The 21540-nt window shown below is 39.3% G+C and overlaps 1 protein-coding gene across 2 annotated transcripts in view; it reads right to left on the reverse strand.

The window, feature by feature from the left end:
- Window positions 1–20624, reverse strand: part of LOC109058443 (basal cell adhesion molecule-like) — a 49274-nt gene extending 28650 nt beyond the window's left edge. Inside the window, exon 1 of one of the 2 annotated variants that reach the window (XM_042740947.1) lies at window positions 20381–20624. In XM_042740947.1, the coding sequence (XP_042596881.1) occupies window positions 20381–20444 (64 nt within the window). In that variant the 5' untranslated portion in view covers window positions 20445–20624. The remainder of the gene's footprint in view (window positions 1–20380) is intronic. The other variant, XM_042740946.1, reaches the window with a different exon arrangement.
- Between the last annotated feature and the right edge of the window lie 916 nt (window positions 20625–21540).

Here is a 21540-nt window from a genome sequence, read left to right on the forward strand (position 1 = left end):
TGCATCTCTTTCGCAAATGTACGAAAATTGCACAAACATGATTTTAGATAATATGTCTGGTGCCCATGATATTTGATAAAACAAAAAAAAATGGACTGAAAAAATTTACAGAGGAACAAAAACAAAGCAAGACATAAAGAGGAAATGGAAAACCTGGAGCGGTGTTCAAGTGAACTGATTACAGAATGCTTTTAGTGTGCAAGGGAAATTGTCGAATTACTCTACTCATGTACTCTTATTAACGACATAATACAAAAATTACTTTGTGTTTATGTCAGTGTTGAGCGCCAGAAAGGCCTTTTGTTTTAACATCTTGCCTAAATGTAATGCACACACATAAGATAACAAACTCAAATGTTAAATACAAACATGTGATCATGTTACTGTACAGTGCGTTTTTGCATTATCTGCACTAGGACATGTGTTTTTATCATGCATTCATTACCTGTGTCAGTTCTGTGATCTGCATCATGTGAGAAGCAGCATTCCACAAACAACATACATAAATGTATAGATGTTTGAATTCCATGCAAACTGATGTTAACGGATAGGACTGTAGCACTGAGACACAGATAAACCAATAGGACAGACGAGTGCAGACACATGAGTAGCCCCCCAAAGCATTTCCCCTGTGTATCTGTGTGGAACATTCAAAGCTAATCTGACTAATTATGGGACACCTGGCATCTATCAGTCTGTTAGCACGCACACACATTTAACCAACACGTTCACTTGCCCTTTCCATCCCTGTCACGAACAGAGTTCAGCTATATCTATACATACATAAGAAATTAGAAAGAAATAAATGCTTCCTGTTTTTAATCCGGTGGGAAAACCCCTAAAATTTGAAGGGCGGAGAGGACAACAATGGAATGTCAACAAGGTTACAAGCAGGGGGTAATTGTCTTCGTAGGATGGTCACTAAGGGGACAGAGATAGATGGGGGAGGGTGTGTCCCCTTAGAGGCGGGATGGAGGACTGAGGGTCTAGGGTGGGGTCAGGTCACAGGCAGGTCTGTCCTCATTGATCGCTTTAGATTCAATCTGACACTGCTGGAGGTTATAAAGCAGAGTTCAGAGTTAAGTCATCACAGAAAGGACAAATAATATGACACCCCACATGACTGATCTATACGATATTGCAAAAACCTTCACCAAAAGGCCACAGAGTGCTTCGAGAATCAAGAAAAGTGGAAGAAATTGATGAAATATATGTTTTAAAAAATGTTAACTATAATATTTATAAAAATCAAAGATGGAACAGTTATGAGTAGATCCACATGGAAGCTGTGGCTGCAGGACTCCACACGAAGCCACACACTTTGCACACCCATCATGAGCTCTAAGCATCACACTTGTGTGTTTATTTCTTATTTATTTTGGCTAAATATGATTTCCGCTAGTAGTCATAGGGTTTAAATCCATTCCATTGAATTCCAAAGATTTTCCTTCCAAAATCAGCAGTAAAACACCTACGTCTTAGTGAATAGCAAGAGCATTGTAGAAGTTTAACAACAGAGCACAGCCCATCCTGGGTGAGCAGTGGTACAGATTGGGATCTGCTATATAAACTGCAGATTCGCCCTTATCTGCATTTCAGACATAACACGTCTCAACCTGCAGGAGCCAGGAACTAGATAGATGAGAGATAGAATAGGGGGTGGGGGGTGAAGAGTGTCAGGGATAGAGCCTATAATTAATGAGCAGAGCCAGAAAAGTCTGTAAACACAAAAATGGAAATGAAAATGGAGTGTCAGTACATACACACACACACACACACACACACACATACAAAAAGTGAGGGGAGGTGAAATAAAACATCCTGCTGAGGACCACACATGGAATCCATGACACTATCCCAGACTGAGATAATCACACACACACACTCTCATAGCTGTTTAAAATCCGTCACTCAATGTCGGATGTGGAGACAGGGGTTCCTTAAGGCTGTGGATGTGATATGAGGATCGGATGTACATATTATTGCATCTTTCTCTCTTTTTATGGTCATACAAAGAGGTTCCTCTGTTTCTGGGACGTGCTTGTTGCTCACGCCACCTTCCAGTGCTGCTGTTGTCAGTAAACACAACTTCATCACAGTTTTTGACTTTCAGATCTGACTCAGACATTCATGTACAATTTTCAAATGTACAAATGTTTAACACCAAAATATACAAATATTTGATGGTAGTATGCTTCAATTGACCAATCAGCTTAGATTCATATTGAATTTTACATGGATGTAAACAAGGCTTACAGTCTTTACAATGCCATGCACTATATAAAGGTCCAAGCTCATGTAATTTCACAACTTGCAAAACTGTTATATGGAGTTTTGTCTTTTGAAGTTTATTTTCAGAAAGACATTTCATCAGCTGAACAAACTGTATGTTGTAAAACAACAAAACAGTACATTGAACACACTCAAAAATTAAATATGGCACTACTCTAAGGTCTATTCCATGTAAAAGTGTGGCATAATAATGAAATGTACGTGCCGACAAGGGCAGAACAATAATCAGATGTCTGACTTTCAAGGTTAGCTAGAATACTAATTCATCACTGCCTCAAAGACACCAACATAAAAACAGATACAATACAGCTCGTCGCACTGATAGAACTGCCGATAATGCATACGCCCACAAAATAGACTTATAAACACGGGCATGAATAGGACTGGGGGGGAAGAGACAGGCCAGGAGTTCATGGTCTGCTGAGAAGCAGATAAGTATAAAGACAAAAAGTGCAGAGAGAACAAAGACATGAAGGAAGAACCAGCATTGCATGATTAAAAAGTATATATGATGTTTATCATCAGGCAGCAGGTGACAAATTATCACTTTAATCAGAATTCCAGCTGGACAGGGAGAGAGGAAGTGAAAGACAGCAAGAGAGAGAGAGACAGAGAGGGAGGATTTTCACATTTTGGTGGTCTGACTTCAGGAAATTAAGCTTAAATCCCCTCAGTGGCTATGAAAAATCAAAAGTTGGGGTGGTCTTAAAATAATGCAGCATAAAATTCCAGTCGGGACTAAAAATCATTCGTGTAAGCTAAATGGAATTGCATGCCATGAATACATTTACCACACAACTGACTCATGAAGTTCATCTTGAAAGTTATTGAATTGAAACTTTGTATTTTTCATCAGATGAAAAATGTAAGATCGCAAACCACACTTTAAGTGAATATAAAAGTAAATATGTAAACCGTTCAGAAGTAAAAGCTTAAACAGACAAAACAAGTCGTTTGTATGTTTGGGGGCAGCCATCCAAAACGTCAGCCCTCCAACCCCTAAAGCAAACCCCCTTGAAAGTCATTGTGTAATGAATTCATTTTAAAACGATGGCTTCTAGCAACTGTGGGAGAGAGATCTAATTGTAAAAGGAAAACAATGAGGAGAAAAGCTATGAAAAATGGATGAAATTGAACACAGACTGCTCTGCCTCAATTGTTCTGGCAGGATGGACAGAACCTCGGGCATGTGGAGATAAGAGGAGGGCTAGTCGGAGAGAGCCGTAGTGAAGAGCAGTGAGCTGGAACCTTGAGTGAAAGAAAGCGATAAGAACAGAGGCTACTGCTTCCTCCTCTGTGTCCTATTATGTCTTTTGTAATTCAAACACCCAAAATCAGATTGGTGAAATCGCTAAACAGTTGCGCCACATTCGCTTGCAGTATTTCAGTTCTTGTGCCATGTTACCTGATTTGCATAATTCCGAACAGTGGTACTATAAAGCAGACAGAGCATGCAAATAAACAACACTATCGATGGGCGCGAATCCTCCTTAGTGAAATTAATTTCTAAGAATGAAGAACCTTCCACAAATGCAAACACAATACCATTTAAAACGCAAAAGAAGTTCGACGCAGAGCTCAAATATGAGAAGTATTTGAAAAACATGATAAAAAACAAACATTAAAGGAGTGTGTTGTAATCTGTTTCTTTCTTCGGCGCTGACTCATTGTCTGACTGGTGAGGTAGGTGATACGCACACATCTGACGTAAAAAGACAGTTTATCTGCTAAACATCACACAAACACAGTCTGATGAGGTGACTGAAACTGTATCAGTGTGTGGCAGAGGGAGAGGGAAGTTTCATATGGAAACTAGTCCTTCTTTGCTCTATTAGACCTGCCAATAAATCCCTAAAGAGCTACTGTGTCATGAAGAATCTGCCGAGGACCCCTGGGGGTAGCTGTTTGTAATACCCGAGCAGTAACACAAAAAAATATGTAAAACATTTAGAATGTGTGAAATGTAGAACTGAACATTTGTGTGTGTGTACAGGTTGGGCTAGCAGGCTAATAGGATAATTGAATGCTACGATGAATCATTAGCTTCCAAAAAGCACAGTGTATACTTTGATCTTATACTATTATGTGCAACAATAATAAAAAAAAAAAAACTTTCCATGTTCATAATGCCGAATTGAGACATTTTAATCCAAAAGGTCTTTGTACACTTTGTACAGTACGAAATTTTCATATGCGTTTTTTTCATGTTCGTCATCCTAAAAATTTGTCACGCACAGAAACCTTGCATACTGGGTCTGATGCGTATTAATTAATCTGTTGTGAAAAAGTTCTCAAAACAATACGAAATGGAGTCTTCAAGCAGTGAGGGTGATTTTGTTGTCCTCTCTCTTCTTAAAAAGGGATTATCCTGAGTGATTCAAAGTTTACTACAGGATTTTTACGCTTTGGTAGCAATACTAGAGCCACATATCTAAAAGAAGAGCACCAATTTCAGTGAACCAATTGTTCCTGAACAGAGACTGGCAGTAGGTCTAAGGTATGGACACACATGCACCAAACTATGGCATCGGAAAGGTGCGCACCAGACATTGAAACCGGCATACAGTTTTGGCTTTTGCTTCTGTGTTGGTGCTGAGTTGTCAAAACACCTCTGAAAGTGCTTGCTATGGATGCAAAAATGCAGAAAAATGAACCCTATCCAATTTTTTTTATTTGTGTGTAAACGTGATTGACACAACATTGTGTCAATCCCATTTACACACTGCCTCCTAAACGTTCGTCTGTCATAAACAAATTCAGATCAGGTTCGATTTTCAGACTTAGTGTGCAAGCACCTTAAGCCACATTAGGGTCTTATGCAGACTTTAGCTGCATCTGAAATTGCATACTGTTTAGTCGGTACTATGTTTGGATTGAAACTTACTTCACCACCATTAAAAAGTATATATAGTTCTATATAGTATGAAAATGGGTAGTATGAATATAATTTGGACATACCGTCCCCTTGGAATTATAAGGTTCTATCTGACATTTGACATTTTTGTCAAAATCGAGTTATTCACATATACTTATTCTGTGACAATTTATCTATATTATGTGATAGATTTTTTAATGTTCTGTACATTTTGGGACTTTTTATTTAAATAAACCACAAAGTTATATCTATACAGTCGAATGGAATGCAAAAACTTTAAAGCACAAAATCTCAAAACTACTCAGAATGCAGATAGAACCTTATAATTCCAAGGGGACGATACTACATCCACCATGTTTTCATGTGACCTACCAGCATCAGTTCATCACAACTCCTCTACCATGGCCTCATATTCAGATGTAAGTTAGTAGTAGCTGTGTTTTTGTCAACTGGTTTGTAGTTTGTCAAAGCTATTCATTTTAGTATTATGTTTAAGTATTATGTATATCCAATTAAAATATTTATTAATATTTTGAATCAGCTTTTATTTTTATATATTCATTTTAATGTTAGCTTACATTTTAGTAATTTTGTCATCTGCTTTTATATTATTAATTTTTATATATTTTTATTTAGCTTTAAATATATATATTTTTTTTTATTTAAGTTTTAGTAATTTTTGTACTTAAATTTTTTTAATAATGACAACACTGCTAATCATTACTAGAACACTGCTAGCTGGTGCAAGCTGGTAGACCATCTTGGGCCAGCAACAAACTTTCTTCTGGTTGGTCATAACAGCTTAAGGTTGTCAACAAATAACTAGCTTGAATCAACTTTGACCAGCTACTGTGTACTATGTTCCAAAACAAAGATGACATCTTAGGCTTGTTCCCATCTTAGAGAACACACCTGGAGAAGATTGCATTGCCCCAGGCTGTGTCCTAACTCTTGGGTAAAGTGTGGATTTTAGTATGATTGCTAAAGGTGGGGGTTTTACGAGGCTGGAGAGGGGAGAAGACAGGGTCCATGTCCAGGCAGGTATGAAGAAAAGAGACCGGAGTGACAGAAGAAAAGAAAGAGAGTAAAAACACAGCCATCTGTCACCTCAAAAACAGGGGGTGCAGAAGGAGAGAAGGGGGCAGGGTGTTGGGGCAGTTTCGGCCTGTCTGTCACTCAGTCTGCACCCTCTAGATTTTTCCATGTGCAATCCGCTCCATTCTTTATCAATGAATAACACGACATGGGCTTGAGGAGTCATGCCTTTAAAACATGTTTCCATTTGAATGTGCGTGTGTGTGTGTGTGTGTGTGTGTGTGTGTGTGTGTGTGTGTGTGTGTGTGTGTGTGTGTGTGTGTGTGTGTGTGCGCGCGCTTGTAGACAGGGGCTCATGGTTACTGCCCCAGAGCAGTTTCATTCTGTTTTCATGACTTCATTGTTTAGTTGTGTGTTTGATGTCAGGCTTGAGCTCCATTCTGGATAAACCAACACAAGATGACAACTCTACCGTAACACATAACACCATGTGTGTATAGGGAGTTTGTTTGACTGAAACAGAGCAATGGTCTGAGCAAATAAGAGAAGTGGAACGAAAGAGACAAGGGACAAGGGAGACTGCAGCCAGACATGCCAGTTTGTGTAAGCTGATCTTTGGAGCCATGAGTGTCCAGCTGTCTCACTCCCTCTCTGTCACTCCATCCAGAGCTCAACACAACACTTTAAACTATGATTCACAAAGTTGGAAAGATCAAGAGAGAGTCAGAGGAATGCAATAAGAAAATGATAGAGTACACAATCTTGCTTGTTAATTAACTAGTGCTCCAATCAAATAACTTTTCTGATGCCATAAGTAATCTGTAGAAACATCAATATTTTCCAAAATTGTAAAGATATTCAGTATATACAGATATTTATGCATTTGCTCTGAAATGACTTAAAAAGGGGTGATTTTTGATGAGCAGACTTAACTTAAATTACAGTAAATATTTATCTAAAAAGATTTCACTAAATCAACAAGAATGAATTATATTTTTTATTAAAAAAATAAAAAAATAAAATGAATTAATCAACAAGAATGAATTATATTTTTTATTAAAAAAATAAAAAAATAAAATGAATTATCTGTTTGTCCACCAATGGCAGATGAGACAAACCAAATGCAATGTAACAAATTGCAAAGAAATTACACACTTCAGCTTTAAATTAACCATTCACGCGTCATAAAATTGAGTTTTGATATTAAATGTGTCTTAGTATATTCTTACTAAGAGCTATGGTAAGGAAATATTTCTGAACAGCAAGCTTCTGGAATTGGTACATTTCTGATATGGGACTCCCACAAATGTTAGATGGAACCTCAACCCATTTGCCCAGCACATACAGGAAGCAGATGGAGAGATGGGTGGGGATTCGAGGAGGGGTGAGGGCAGATCATGGGTAGAGGAGGTTGACTTTGACATTGATTACACCACCTTGTGTGTTGGAAGGAGTGTGCTGTAGTTAATGCCAAGACATGTTGCTGGTTGATGCCACCTGGCCATATAGCAGAGATGGCACGGCTGACATTGGTTGGCAATGCGGCCCTCACCATGGAAGCACCAACAGGCAACCCCCGCCTTCCCTGCCTGTTCTCATCCTCCCTTTCTCACACACAGATCCATGGCAGATCCGAATACCAGCTGGTACTGCTATCATTACGCTGGGACCTCCAAGGCATTCCACTTCCTATTTTTAAATGCAGTTATATCCAAATTCCTCTCTGGAATGAAAAAGGCCATTTTCTCAAGCTCCTTATTGATAGAAATGCACCCCCACACACATTTCCACCTCCAATGTCAACACATACAGTATTATGCAGTATTAGTTCTGTCAGTAAAAACACATTCCTGACACTCACACAGTCAACACATGAACTTAAAGGGATAGTTCCCTCCAAAATGAATCCTCTGTTATCATTTATTCACCCACATATCATTCCAAACATATCACTTTTTCTTCTGAGGAACATAAAAGAAGACGTTAGGACTTTCCATACAATTACAGTCTATGGGGAATGGAGCTTTCAAAAAGGATTGTGAATTCATCATAAGAGTTGTCCATGCAATTTACCCACTACATTACAAACCTTCTGAAGTCATCTGATGGCTTTATATGAGAAACAGACCAAAACTGATGTTAACTCAACTGGATCACTGTGTCTGTGATTTGAACCATTCAGATTTATGAACAAATCATTGAGAGAGGTTTTGTGCTTATCATGCACTCTCACACAAAGCTGCTGAATGGCTTCAGAAGATTTGAAAAATCTGTCACATGGGCCACTTGTATGATACTTTATATTGCTTTTGTGTATTTTTTGAAGCTTGAAAGCTTTAGTTTTCATTCACCATACAGTAAGTGCATAGCAAAAGTACAGCCTTGTCCTTCACAGTCAGTCATAAAGTTTTGGAACAATATGACAACATTAAATGATGACAGAATGTTCTTTTTTTATGCGAACTATCCCTTTAAGTATAGAAAATCAATGTGGCCATTGAATCCTCTCCTCAGTTCTGCTTCAAAACAATTTCTCCTTCTCCTTCTGCAGTATGTTCCCTTTCTGTACCTCAATCTGTCCCACTCCATCACTCCATTCTTCCCTCATTTTTCCCCAATCCAGCCCCTCTGTTCTTCTTTTTTCCTTTCTGTTACTCTCCCTCCTCTCTGCGCTCGTTCTCTCACTGTGTCTAATCACTCCGCATTAATACCTGCATTCCAGCAGCCCCAGGAATGTCTTAACAATGTAGCCTTGTCCTTTAACTGCTGCACAGGTACAAGAGCATGTGGGTGTGTGCGTGTGAGGCCACATGCAGACAGAAAGTGAGAAGATATGGATTTAGATGCCCTGGACCTTACATAACCAAATTAAAATTAATAAATAATAATAAACCACCATTCAAAATTTAGAGTCAGTACAATTTTTTGTGTTTTTGAAAGAAGTCTATCATGCTCACCAAGGCTGCATTTGTTTGATCAAAAACAAAATTACTGTTTTTACTATTTTTTTTAAATGTAAGCCTATACTTTTTTTCCTGTGATGGCAAAATGTAATTTTTAGCAGTCATTACTCCAGACTTCAGTGTCACATGATTCTTAAGAAATCATTCTAATATGTTGATTTTGTGCTCAAGTAACATTATTGAAATGAGAAATCTTGAAAAAAATGTAACATTATAAATATCTTTACTGTCACTTTTGATCGATTTATGTGTTCTTGCTGAATAAAAATTTTATTTCTTTAAAAAAAAAAACAATACTGACCCCAAACTTGAACTAAAAAGTAATGAATTATAATTTTCAACTGCATGATGAGCTGTATTTGACAATCACTTCTATTGAATTTTATTCTCTGTGTTCTAATAAAACTGGTTTGTATGTATGACTTTCACTAATTTTACTGTATGACGTCACTGTCTAAAACGTATAGCGACTGAGCAGCTAAAAAGACGAAAAAGATGAGAAAACAGAGACAATTGGGGCTTCCCCAAAACAAAAAGAGAGATGCTAACAAAGCAAGTGAGAATGAATGAAGGACAAAGGAAAGGGCAGAGCAGTGTGAGAAAGTTGCCTTCAGCCCACTGAGGTAGAGTATCACACTCCCAAACCGGCAACACAAGCATTTCAAAGAGACTAGGAGAGAAAAAGGGAGGGAAAAATCTCCAGATCCACCATCTGATCCAGGATGGATGATTTTAATGAACATGTGTCCTCTGTTCTCCCTCTGTCAGCCCTCCCCACTGCACAAGTCAATATGCGCCCACACGCCCACTTCTACTCCCACTCCGACTGTTAATTGACTAGGGAATTCCACGTGCCCGTCGCCATGGTTACTTGGCAAGGAACGCAGGGGTTAGACTGACCGCTGTCCCAAAAATGTTCAGCCGAGGTGGGGAGTGACAGCCGTCATTGTCAGCGGGCGTTCCACACCCCATACGGGACACTAGGAGGACCAAAGACACCAACACCACCAACAAAGTCCCTCAAACATATGCCCAACAGATTCTATCTTCCAAAGCGTGACGACCTCTTCCCAAAATAACAGTCTAATTAAGTCCGTCTTAAAGAGTTAAAGCCCTGTGTGTCTTAGCGCAGGACCATTTCATGAGCTTCTGTGTTTTTAACGAACTAAACTAATCCATCATAAGCCAAATGCCACCGTTGTCTGCATAATTGTCTTTTAAGAGATTCTGGACTCTGTGAGGAATAGACAGCAAACAAAAAATTACTGGCCCACATGAAAGCTTAATTTGATCGCACAAAGCCCATTTCCTTTGATAATACATAACAAGATTTTCAATTGCGCTACATTTTAGTTCTTCAAACTCGATAAACCGGTATATTATGATCTTCTGAGATCCTAGCGCTGGTAAAAATATCCTTCCCATCGGAGTTGAAGCATAATGTGAATGTTACAAACTTCATCTGTGTTCTCTGCGAAACAAAAATTACATCCAAGACTGTTTACTGGCCATTAATAAGATTTCATTTCAGAGCAAATGGATGGCTACAACCTTTAACAAATGACAAAGTACGAAACCTGAAACTCAGTAGGAAGTGTAGCCATGCTAGCTGTCAGTCAGGCTAGTAAGGCCAGTACTGTACAGGGAAATCACTGATTGGTTGAGATTATGCAGGGGGAACCAATGCCGGGGCCCCGCAGGCCTGAATATGATTATCAAGCTGAGTGTCAATCAGCAAGGCAACAGAATTAGAGTTGGCGCTGCGCTCCTTGGGGTCCATCAGACCACCTTCCTGATTAGCTATCAGCCAGGGACACTCATTAACCACAAACGAAAGCAGAGCACTCGCTAATCTACAGGGATGAAGGGTTTCGATAAAGAGGAAGGGGAGAGAAAAAGAGCAAACCCAAAATCATTTTCTTTGTCATGTTTTCCAGTGAAGATATATAAACATCTTTAAAACCAGATACAATTAAACAAGCAAAGTTGCATTAGATTGCATAAGACTTGTCAAATTATTTTCATTAAACTAAGTTTATTCTATTCCCTCTTTGCAAATTCTCCTTGGCAATTTTTTCCTCGTTTTAAGTACATACATTATAAGCAAAGACAATTATAATGTTTAATTTTAAATATTTCAAATAAATTATGTTTTTTTGAACACTGGTATTAAATTAAGAAATTTTATTTGGCCACCAAATCAGCAAATTAAAATTATTTCTGAAGGCTCATGTAACACTGAAGACTGGAGTAGTGGCTGCTAAAAATTCAGCTTTACCATCATAGGAATAAATTACATTTTAAAAGATATTTTCTTAAATAAAAATAATTTAAATAATATTTCACAGTATTACTGTTTTTACTGTATCTTTTGATCAAACATATACTAGTTTCAAAAACATTAAAAAGATTTACTGACCCCAGCTTGTGTGTGTGTGTGTGTGTGTGTGTGTGTGTGTGTGTGTGTGTGTGTGTGTGTGTGTGTGTGTGTGTGTGTGTGTGTGTGTGTGTGTGTGTGTATACACTCTGGAAAAAAAAATCTTATGTAATCTTATATCTTGTTTTAATTATGTTTACATATTTTCACTAGAAAACAAGAAACATACTGCTTAAGCAAGTGATTTTTTAATGAGCGAGAGCAAAAAGTTAGTAATTTGAATCTTCAGCTCTTTGCTATATAACAACTTCCAGTGCTGGTCATATTCAAAGTCATGTCCACACAGGTTTTACAACATACATGGCCAGAGGGATTGTGTGTTTGTGAGAGTCAGACAGACATTTGGGGAAGGTTTGAGCATTTGAGACTGGGGCTTCCCCGTTCACACGCTGATATTGGGTGTCAGATCACATGTCCAGGTGATTACCTGCGGGAGAAGAGTGTCTCTCGCTTTACTCAACCTCAAACCCCACAGCCTCCTCTGTCTCTGTAACACACACTCTGCTGTCCCGTATGTTGTAAAACCTGTGTGAACATGACTTTGAATATGACCAGCACTTGAAGATAGACACCACCTTGTTCCTCGGCAGCATCTTTAATTCGTGCAATTCAATGCCTCTAAGACACAAACATAGTCCAGATGCACTCAGTTCATCCATTTATGTGAGGAAATTTTCAATTCAGCAGAGGGTCTTGTGGTGCTTCACGGGTCAAGCATCGTTAAAACAACAATGCGGCTCGTCAAACAGTGACCATTTTTGTTGAAGAGGTTAACAATGCTTGGCTAACCATTAACCAGATTAAAAAACTGCAAAATACCATCTCAAGGAAAAAGTGTCCTTCATGTTAAAGGCACACGCTGTGCAAATTGATTGTAAAGGAGATTGCTGATGATAAATCAGAGCCGGAAACAAACACACACACAACCTGGACATTTAGTTTCACCCACTGAACTATGATTCACCCCCAACAATATTTAAACAGTGATACAAAAGTGAACATCAAACAAGAACCAAACTTGTTTAATAAAAGCACTTTTTCACATTTCTCACACTAAACTATTTGTGTGTATATTTTTCAGGTAGAGCGAGTGCAAACAAAGGGTCAGGATCACAAATAGTGTTTGTGTGTGTGTGTGTTTAATCTCCAGCGAGACCACATCTTGAAGGGTCTCTCGAGTGCGGGACAGTGAATAGCTCAGCCCAGGGGTGCGCTCGACTAACCAAACAGCCGTAAGCTGAGGGCTATAAAGGCTTTTCTCTCCCTTGCGTCAGTAGACTGTTCTCCAGGGAATGTTTGCCAGCTGATAGTAAGAGGACAATGGGCATAGTCTGTGTGAGGAAAGGGATGTTTGAAGAGCTCTTAAACAAGTACTGTTTCAACACGACTGTGTTTTCAGGCACATCAGGTAAAGCTGGCACAGCTTAAACCAGCTGCAGTGGAGGTCCAACTGAGATATGAAGCAAATGACTGACACCAAAAGCAAGAGAGCAGCCTGTGATATACTTTGAATGTTCATTACGTATTTGTGACGATTTTACCAGTGTTAAAAATCATCACAAATTGTTGCTTTACTTGGCCATTGTGTTTCCTAAAGATTCCTTGTCTCACAACTCTAAACGCTCATTCAACTTCAGAAGACGTCAGAATTAAGTGTGACTAATATCTGTGAATCAGCTCTGATTCAACAATTTGTTTGCAGTCTATAGTAGGCCCATTTAGTAAAATAATATGTGCAAAGCATAAGTTGATTACTTATGATTTGTCCATTAAAAAATAAATAAACATTTAAAATCTACTGAATGGCTGTTTAGTTGAAAACATAATATATTTTAAGGCAAATATGTGAAAAAAATTAAATATTTGTAATGTATTATTTATTTTTTAAATAAATAATTTTAAATGTTATATTATATTTGAATATTTTTAATATATACATATTTTAAGGCAAATATGTGAAAATACAGAAAAATATATTGTAAAAAAAAATTTTTATTTACATATGGATTTTTAAGTAATTTTTTTATTGCCCAACCCTAATCAAACCACAAAACAGATCACCTATGACAAAAAAACAAGCTGTAAAAGTGAGTCAAGATGAATCATTTCTTGTAAGCCAAATCCCCAAACACTGCTAGGATAAACAAATCAATTCAGAACAACTAATGTCCATCTCCAAATCGATACGTGTATATTAGAGCTAGGGGAGATTCGGCAATGTACTACAAGATGGACGATAGTGTAGCATGACCTCGTAGTTCCTCGCCAAAAAGCAATATTTTCCCCAAAAGGAAACCCATCAGCCCTGAATCCATTAGGAATGCCTGAGAGAGGCCTCAGGATTTGCGTCGGCCAATCACCCTGCCGATCTCCACAGCTAAATGGATCAGCCGCTCTTAACCTCGTCTCCCCAAAGAGCCTCCGAAGCGCCTATTCTTCAAAGTACTATAGCCCAACACACAGATGCAGCTTTTCACTGTGCCTCGTATCCTTCTGCTCCCCACTTTAGTATCAGACCACTTCAACATCCTTTACAGAATATAGCCATAATGCATGCACAAAATGTATCCACAAACTCTTTTCCTGTATGCCACTAATAACAGCCTTGAAGCTGCAGCCTTGCTGAAATCAAAGGCTACTGGGCTTCCTCTATCTCTGTTTCTGCCTTGCCTGGATACTTTATAGTGTGGGCAGAGTGTTTGAACACTGAAGGACTGGGCAGGGCCCAGATTTCATGAAAGACGGGAGGATTGGTGGGGGGGCTTGAGTGCAGACGGAAGGGATGAGTGATGGAGGGATACTGCATTCTTTTTTGAAGAAATGACTCTGTCAGTAGTGCTGGTTATAAATTCTGAGTGAAAGAGCTCAGTGGGTCTGCATGATTAATTTTTTTCCTGCCAGCACAGAATCTATAGACACACTGTCTGTCTTCCCGGTCAACTTCTCAGTTATCTATGCTGGAGCACGTACAATATCAACCATAACTCACCCAAAACATCAATGGTCACCCACTGATCACAAACATTACTGAAAACAAAGAGAGAGACTAACAAACACAGAAGCAAACCAGACAGAGCTAATCCACAGCATTAAAACTCTGTGTGTGTTTTTGTCTGAGTGTGCAACATCTGCAGCAGCTTCTGAACTGCCGTGGCTCAGATCAGTCAATATGTTTACATGTACTTCAAAAGTACAATTTCAGTTGGACCAAAACAATCGTGTGTTTTTCTGAAAACTTTAACCTGACTGAAATCTTTGAAACCACATAGTTCACTAAAAATTTACAATTCTTTCATCATTTACCCACCCTCGTGTCTTTCCAAAACAGCGCATTTTTGTTTTGTCTGCAGAACACAAAAGAGGAATGTTTTTGTCCATTTTAATGAAAGCCATTGGGGTCTAAAACAATTTTGAACCTCACTGACTATGATTGCATTGAAAAAAAAAAAAAAAACAATCACTGGAGACAAGAAAGTGAGGGGAGGGAATGCTGGCAGAATTTTGTTTTATTTTATTTTTTAATACAACAGCAGGTAGGCCTCTATTTATGCTAAAGCTTTTGATTTTGCATTAATAAACCTTTTAAAAAACTTAATATAAAAAATTCTATAATTGATATATAAAGGTTCTCCATGACCATCAGAACTGTTAAAGGGGTCATATGATGTTGCTAAAAAGAACATTATATTGTGTATTTGGTGTAATGCAATGTGTTTATGCGGTTTAAGGTTCAGAAAACACATTATTTTCCACATAATGTACATTATTGTTGTACCTCTATGTCCCTCCTTTCTGAAACGCGTTGATTTTTACAAAGTTCATCATTCTGAAAAGCAAGGTGTACGCTGATTGGCCAGCTTTCCAGTGCATTGTGATTGGCCAAATACTTCAAGCGTGTGACGGAAAAGTTACGCCCCTTAACATACAGTCATACCGTCTGTCCCAGCACGACCAGACAAAACCAATAAAACCCATTATAAGCGAGGCATTTGTTGCATCCAGTGGGGACATAATAACTGATTATAATGACTTATGCTGTCTTTTTACACATTGCGTCGCATATCACGCTGCGTAAACATAAAACCATGTCTGGAGAAACAACAAAAAACAAACACTACTGTACACTGCTCAAAACTTGCATCTGAATCATCAGTGGCAAATTCTTTAAATATAAAAAACGTACTTACAGGCTGTGAGTCAGAAGTGCCAGACTGTCCTTGCAAAGTTGGAACTGAGCAAAAGCCGGCAGCCTAGAGTGAGAAACGGATTGCGGGCTGAATTAGCGGTGGCCAGTGGGCTTGAAAACGGCTCGGCTGGCGGATTTGACGAAGGAGCGGCCAGCAAGCTACCACATGTGACGACCCTGGGCTGGACTCCACTTTGTCCATGGTGAAAGCCGATCCGGCGATCCACAGCATGAAGTTGATGTATTTCCTCAGCGACCAGCACAGTTCAGCTCTAGGCATGACGAAGCAGATTTCGTCCTCTTTTGGATGGCCAAACAAAGTAGTTTCGCTTTCACAATGAAACACACAGCATCTCCACAACGGCGATGGCAGCAGCAACAATACTACAGCGAGAATAAAAGTTATGCCTTCTTTCTTTACGTGAACATTTGGGAAGCGTTATGCAAATCTTCCCACATCGTGACGTAGATATGCGTGGCGTGTGAGAACGAGCCGTTTTAGGTAGGAGAGGTTGACTTTTAACTTTTATAAAGAATATCTCTTTGGATTTGAGACTTTAGCCTTTGCAACTTTACAGATCTTCTTTATGCACCAAGAGCTTGTAACACTCCAAAGATAAAGGAAAAATTTAAATCGCATCATATGACCCCTTTAAAACTTGTCAAACAAAACAAAGCTCAGGTGTCTCCTTAAAGAGGAAGCTAACTGATTGTTTTTAGTTTAAAAGCGACTTTCCGTAATCTTTCGTAACCTAATGTTATCGTCATAATGTTTAACAATATTAAATGAACCTCAACTTACACATTATAAAAGTTTAAAAAGTAACACATTTATGATTTGGTGTCAATGAGAGGGTGCTTGTACCTAGATTGGGTTGTGGAGATACATAAGGCAAAAAAAAAAAAAGATCAGGAGAAACTGGCTTAGATGATATTAAGATGAAAAGCCAGACTGCTAAATATCTTTCTTTCTGAGTAAGCATGTGGTTGCTGCTACTTTGTGCCAGAGCAGTGAGCAGCAAGCTTTCCTCAAACCGGCTGCCAAAAGAACTGCTGCCAATCCAAAAACAAGCTTTCATGATGGGTCTCCAAATAATTAAAACAAGCCCAAAAGCTCTTGATTATTATTTAAGGTATTTAACGAATCATTCAGCTTTCATTCTATCAGAGTTTCTTATATATAACGAATATACGTACTTTTCTGTTTTATACAGTATGTTAAGAATAGCATGTCTGAATTAACAGTATACATAGGGAACAGTAAGGAAAACAAATGACCTATTACTTCCAGCTAGATTGAGAAGAGCACATCCAATGGACACTTTAGCATCCCATGAGGCCGCAGGAGAGGACTTGTGAAGAGCAATGAAGAGACGCAACTGAAAAATCAAATTGCATTTTCTCTGATAAAAAGTGCAAATGCAATTTAAAAAAACTGCCACATGCTACAGTATCAGGGGTCTGTCAAACCATTAAAATGTGATCGCCGTGTAAAAAATGCTTTATGGTCTAGCAGCAAAGTGCCATATTGTGATCTTGGATTAAAACCAGTGTGTTGTGGTTGCGTGACTTGCTTTCACTGGCAGCCTGCATGTCCATCTGTGCCGAACGAAAGAGAGACAGAGAAATAGAGACGGGATTGAAAGAGAGAGAATCTGGGGGGTTGGAGAGTCAGGGGGCGAGATGTAACCTGTCCCTGCTGAATGGTTCTCATTCCAAGCAGTGACCCCCCCGACCCCCACCCCACGGGCATGAATCACAAAGCTGATACGAGAGACTGGGGCCCACAGCAAGCGAGCCCAATCATACACTTTACCGGCTCTTTCCACCACTACCATCATCACTGGCCAAATAAGCACCTTGGGTTTGCACAGTTACACAACGTGTGGGCTTATGCTGCACACACACAGGTGTGCGTGACTAGATTCATGCGCAGGTGTGTGCGTGATGGATATCTTTAGGAGCTTTGAGCTCACAGAAGCCACCTCAGATTGGCTTTTATCTGCTGGCCCAGCACAAAGAGCGGGTTTTAATTTGAAGCTTCCTAATTCCATAATAATTACTGCCGGCTGCAGGGGGTGACGTGTGTGTGCGCGCTTGTGTTTGATGCCGCTGCGGTTGGGGAGGTTCTGCTGAGGAGAAAATTTAAGCAAGGAAATGAGCAGGGGAAATAGACAAAGAAGGGAAGAGCGTTGTTTCTGCGAGGCTTCTTAAACTCAGCTGACAAGCTGTCTCTATGATTCTTTCCGCCACCTTCTGACATCCCACCACGATCAAACGTGCACAGTCGCAGAGGTGCTGCACTGATACCTCCTATGAATATGCCACTGTGGCTTGAAAATGCAAATAATATTTTGTAAATGTCATCTGGGAGGGTACTGCTTTGGTGTCAGTTCTTGTGGTTACAGTAACACGGTCAGGTGGCTCCAATATGAGGCTGGACGGGAACCATTTTAAATGCTAATCACTGAGACTTCCATTATAAGGCAAATTATATGAAAGCTCTAACAGAGGCTGGCGTACCTCGGGGAGAGGTAGGCAACAAATTGAAATGAACAGGCAGAGTTCCAGCAGCTGTCATTTGGCAGTTAAATGCTAGGGATCAATTGAAATTTATGCCCGGAAAGAGGATAAAGTCATTAAAAGAGGTTTTCCTGTTGACGCACTCAAAGAAAAGAAGCTGGGGGGCTTGTGGAAGTGTAGCAGTTTTCAACCTTGCTAAGTTTGAGAAGTCACAGATTATGTGGTATGATACTAGAAACTGCCAGAGCAGTCTGGCCATCAGATAGATTGCCATCAAACTGAGGATCCTCTGATCGGCCCAATTAAAGCACATGCAAAAATGAGTAAATTCTTAATGACGTTCGAGTTAAAGAGAGGGGAAAAACAGCTACAGAAGAGAAGATCTCAGAGGACCTGCTTTCAGAGCAACAGCAGCATCACAGATCAGTGTATTAAACCCAAACACAGCACCCTGGAGCCTTGAGTGAGCTCATCAGAAGAAACGCTTCATCTGTCTGTTGCTCCACACGTATTTTCACACTGGACATGAGAAGAGCCTCAAACAACGGAAGAAAGGCAGGGCACTGAGGGATAAGATAGGTAGGTAAAAAAAGACTGCAGATAGCCGCAGCACTCAAAGAAGGTGAGAATGCTGGAAGAGCCAGATACAAAGTAGGGGAGGGGAGCGAGAGAGCCTTAAGAGCAGATAGAAAGATAAAACGCAAGTACCTCTGGGATGGTAAAGAATGTCTGCCTGGGAGGGTTATTTTTTGGAGAGAGCTTCTTTATTTGAGTGTTTTCACTCAAAGTCAGTCATGTTTAAGTGTAAAACATGCAGACTTTTAATGTTGACTTAAATTCAAATCGCCAGATATAACATGTAAATTTGGTGATAAAACTAAATAAACTTATCCGCGATTCACACGCGGTAATTTGCATTTAGGCTTCGTTTTTAAAGTGATAATACATGAGAAAGGTGGTAAAGGGAGAATGGGCGGAGCTAGAGGCGGGGCCACAGTTCCTCCGTGCTGAAAAATCATTGGTCAAAGGAAGCCAAACACTTCAAAGCAGAACAAAACCGCAACCAGCTCAACCGCAGACAGTTACAGCGCAATGGACTTGATAGCTCAGAGCAGGTTCACAAATTCTCACAGAATATTAAAAACAGATATTATTTTCCATCCATGAATAAAACAGGCTAAAGAAAAAAAAATGTTTTGAACATTTAACAAATTGATTTAGGCCTATATTACGGAGGTACAACTTGATTCGACTATGTTGAAAAGTGCTAGACTACTCTAGGCTACTCATATTTTAACTCTGCTATTTGTATTGTAGGCTATATAAGATAATTGTACCCAAACAATAGGCTGTACAGGATAGATTTATATCTACACAAGAAATTTATGTTTTTTTAAATGAATTGTAAAAAGTCCAAAAATAGTTGAATGTTATAGATTAAATTATATTATGAACCCAATTGTAAACCTCAGATAATGAGTAAACTATAATTTTTTAATTTATTTTATGCCATTATTTCGCAATTGATTTAAAATAAAAAATATTATAATACGTACATTTAGCCTGCGTTTCAATAACACAGAATTATACTGACGTGATATGAATTTAGATTCTCCGCAGCCTCACACTTGAACTCAGATGAAAGTACGCGCGTCTGTCCGGCGATACTGCGTCCCTCCCCTCCTCAAAGACCAAGACCAGTCCGGCTTGTTAACCCTTGAACCATTCCCTGACTTAAACATGAGACCCTCAAAGACACCAACAGCCAAAAAAACTGTTTATTTTAAGTAAATGTTTTAAAACGTCTTCTGCGCAATGTCTCGTAAGTCCCCAAAGTTATTTTCGACACTTGCGCTCTTTTATCCTCCATAGGTTCCAAGGTAACAGGTTGTTCCAAGAACCAACAGAAAAGTAACCTATTCTTAATTTACTCCACGTTCAAACATGCAATTTACATTTATACTCACAAAGTAACTAGAAAACCTTGTGATTAACAGAAAAAAACGTAGGCTTTTAGTAAAATCTGTCAAAAGATTTTTTTTTTTTAAAGCATTGTAATTATTACTTACCTTGCAGCGCTACAACAAGCAAAGTGCAGCAAATCCCGAACCGTCCCAACATCGCTTTCTCCATAGTTGCGTCTCAACTTGGCGGCTGTGTTTCGCGTCGCGTCGTTGTGTTTCTTTGCACCCTCTCGTCTTGGTACAGCTCCTTCGCCCTCTGCTCTGCTGTCGCGCTCACTCGCAGTTGTGCAGTGCGCTCCTCGTCCTTCTTGGCGCAAGAAATCTGATGCGGATGGTGACTTGGCTGATATATTTGCACAAAAGGTGACCGTGCGCCCCTCCCCTCTCCTCTACTCTCCTCTCCCTTCCCAAACGAGTAAAGTGCTGCTGGAATGTACTGTACGGCCAAAAGACGAGAGATTTTTACAGGTTATTTGGCTAATTATTAAAAAGGGCGATCCATTGAAAAAAAGTGTTTCGATTTAATTTTGAAGGCACTAAATTAATCCAATAAGGCTTTTTGGTATGACCTCTGAATCTGAATTAACTTACTCTTGTACAAAACATATTGGTAAACATAAATAAAACATACTTTTAATGTTGAAAATACAGTTGTTTTATGATTGACAAGGATGTAGTACAGTTTTAACTCTTCCACTGGTTTAGATCATTCAGTTGTGTCCATTTGGTCTCTCAGTTCACACTGGGTTTCAAACAGGCGTTCCTGGGATAGCTGGAGCAGAACAGCTGCTTCACATTTCTCAGGGTGAGAGTGGGGTGTACGCTATATATTTTTTTAGGATATGTATCTAACCCTATGTGTGTGTGTGTTATCGAACCCGATAAGAGGAGAGAGGCTTGGGAAATGGAATAGGGCAAAGTGATGAAAGAAGAGGAGAGAGAAGACAGGAGGGTGGAGCTTTTGTGTTGGATAGAGAGGATATGGTGTGATATATTCAGCTGTCATTACTGTAACTTTGTGCTATTCTTGGGTCATGACAGCACAGCAATGTATTAAACTGCTCATCTCGTAACACCAGAAGTGACTCTTTGCACTTCAAAGTCCACACAGACATTGCTTATGCACAAGCATTGCTTCACTCCAATGCCCAAAATCCAGTGCAATGCAGAGAAAGTTAGGAAAAAGTCATAGTATCCTTTAGGAGAAAGGGGTCAAATACCATCAGTTAAAGCCTGTTTTCAAGAAACGGCAGTACTGATAAGGG

The sequence above is a fragment of the Cyprinus carpio genome, chromosome B16, assembly GCF_018340385.1.
Source record: "Cyprinus carpio isolate SPL01 chromosome B16, ASM1834038v1, whole genome shotgun sequence".
Classification (NCBI taxonomy): Eukaryota; Metazoa; Chordata; class Actinopteri; order Cypriniformes; family Cyprinidae; genus Cyprinus; species Cyprinus carpio.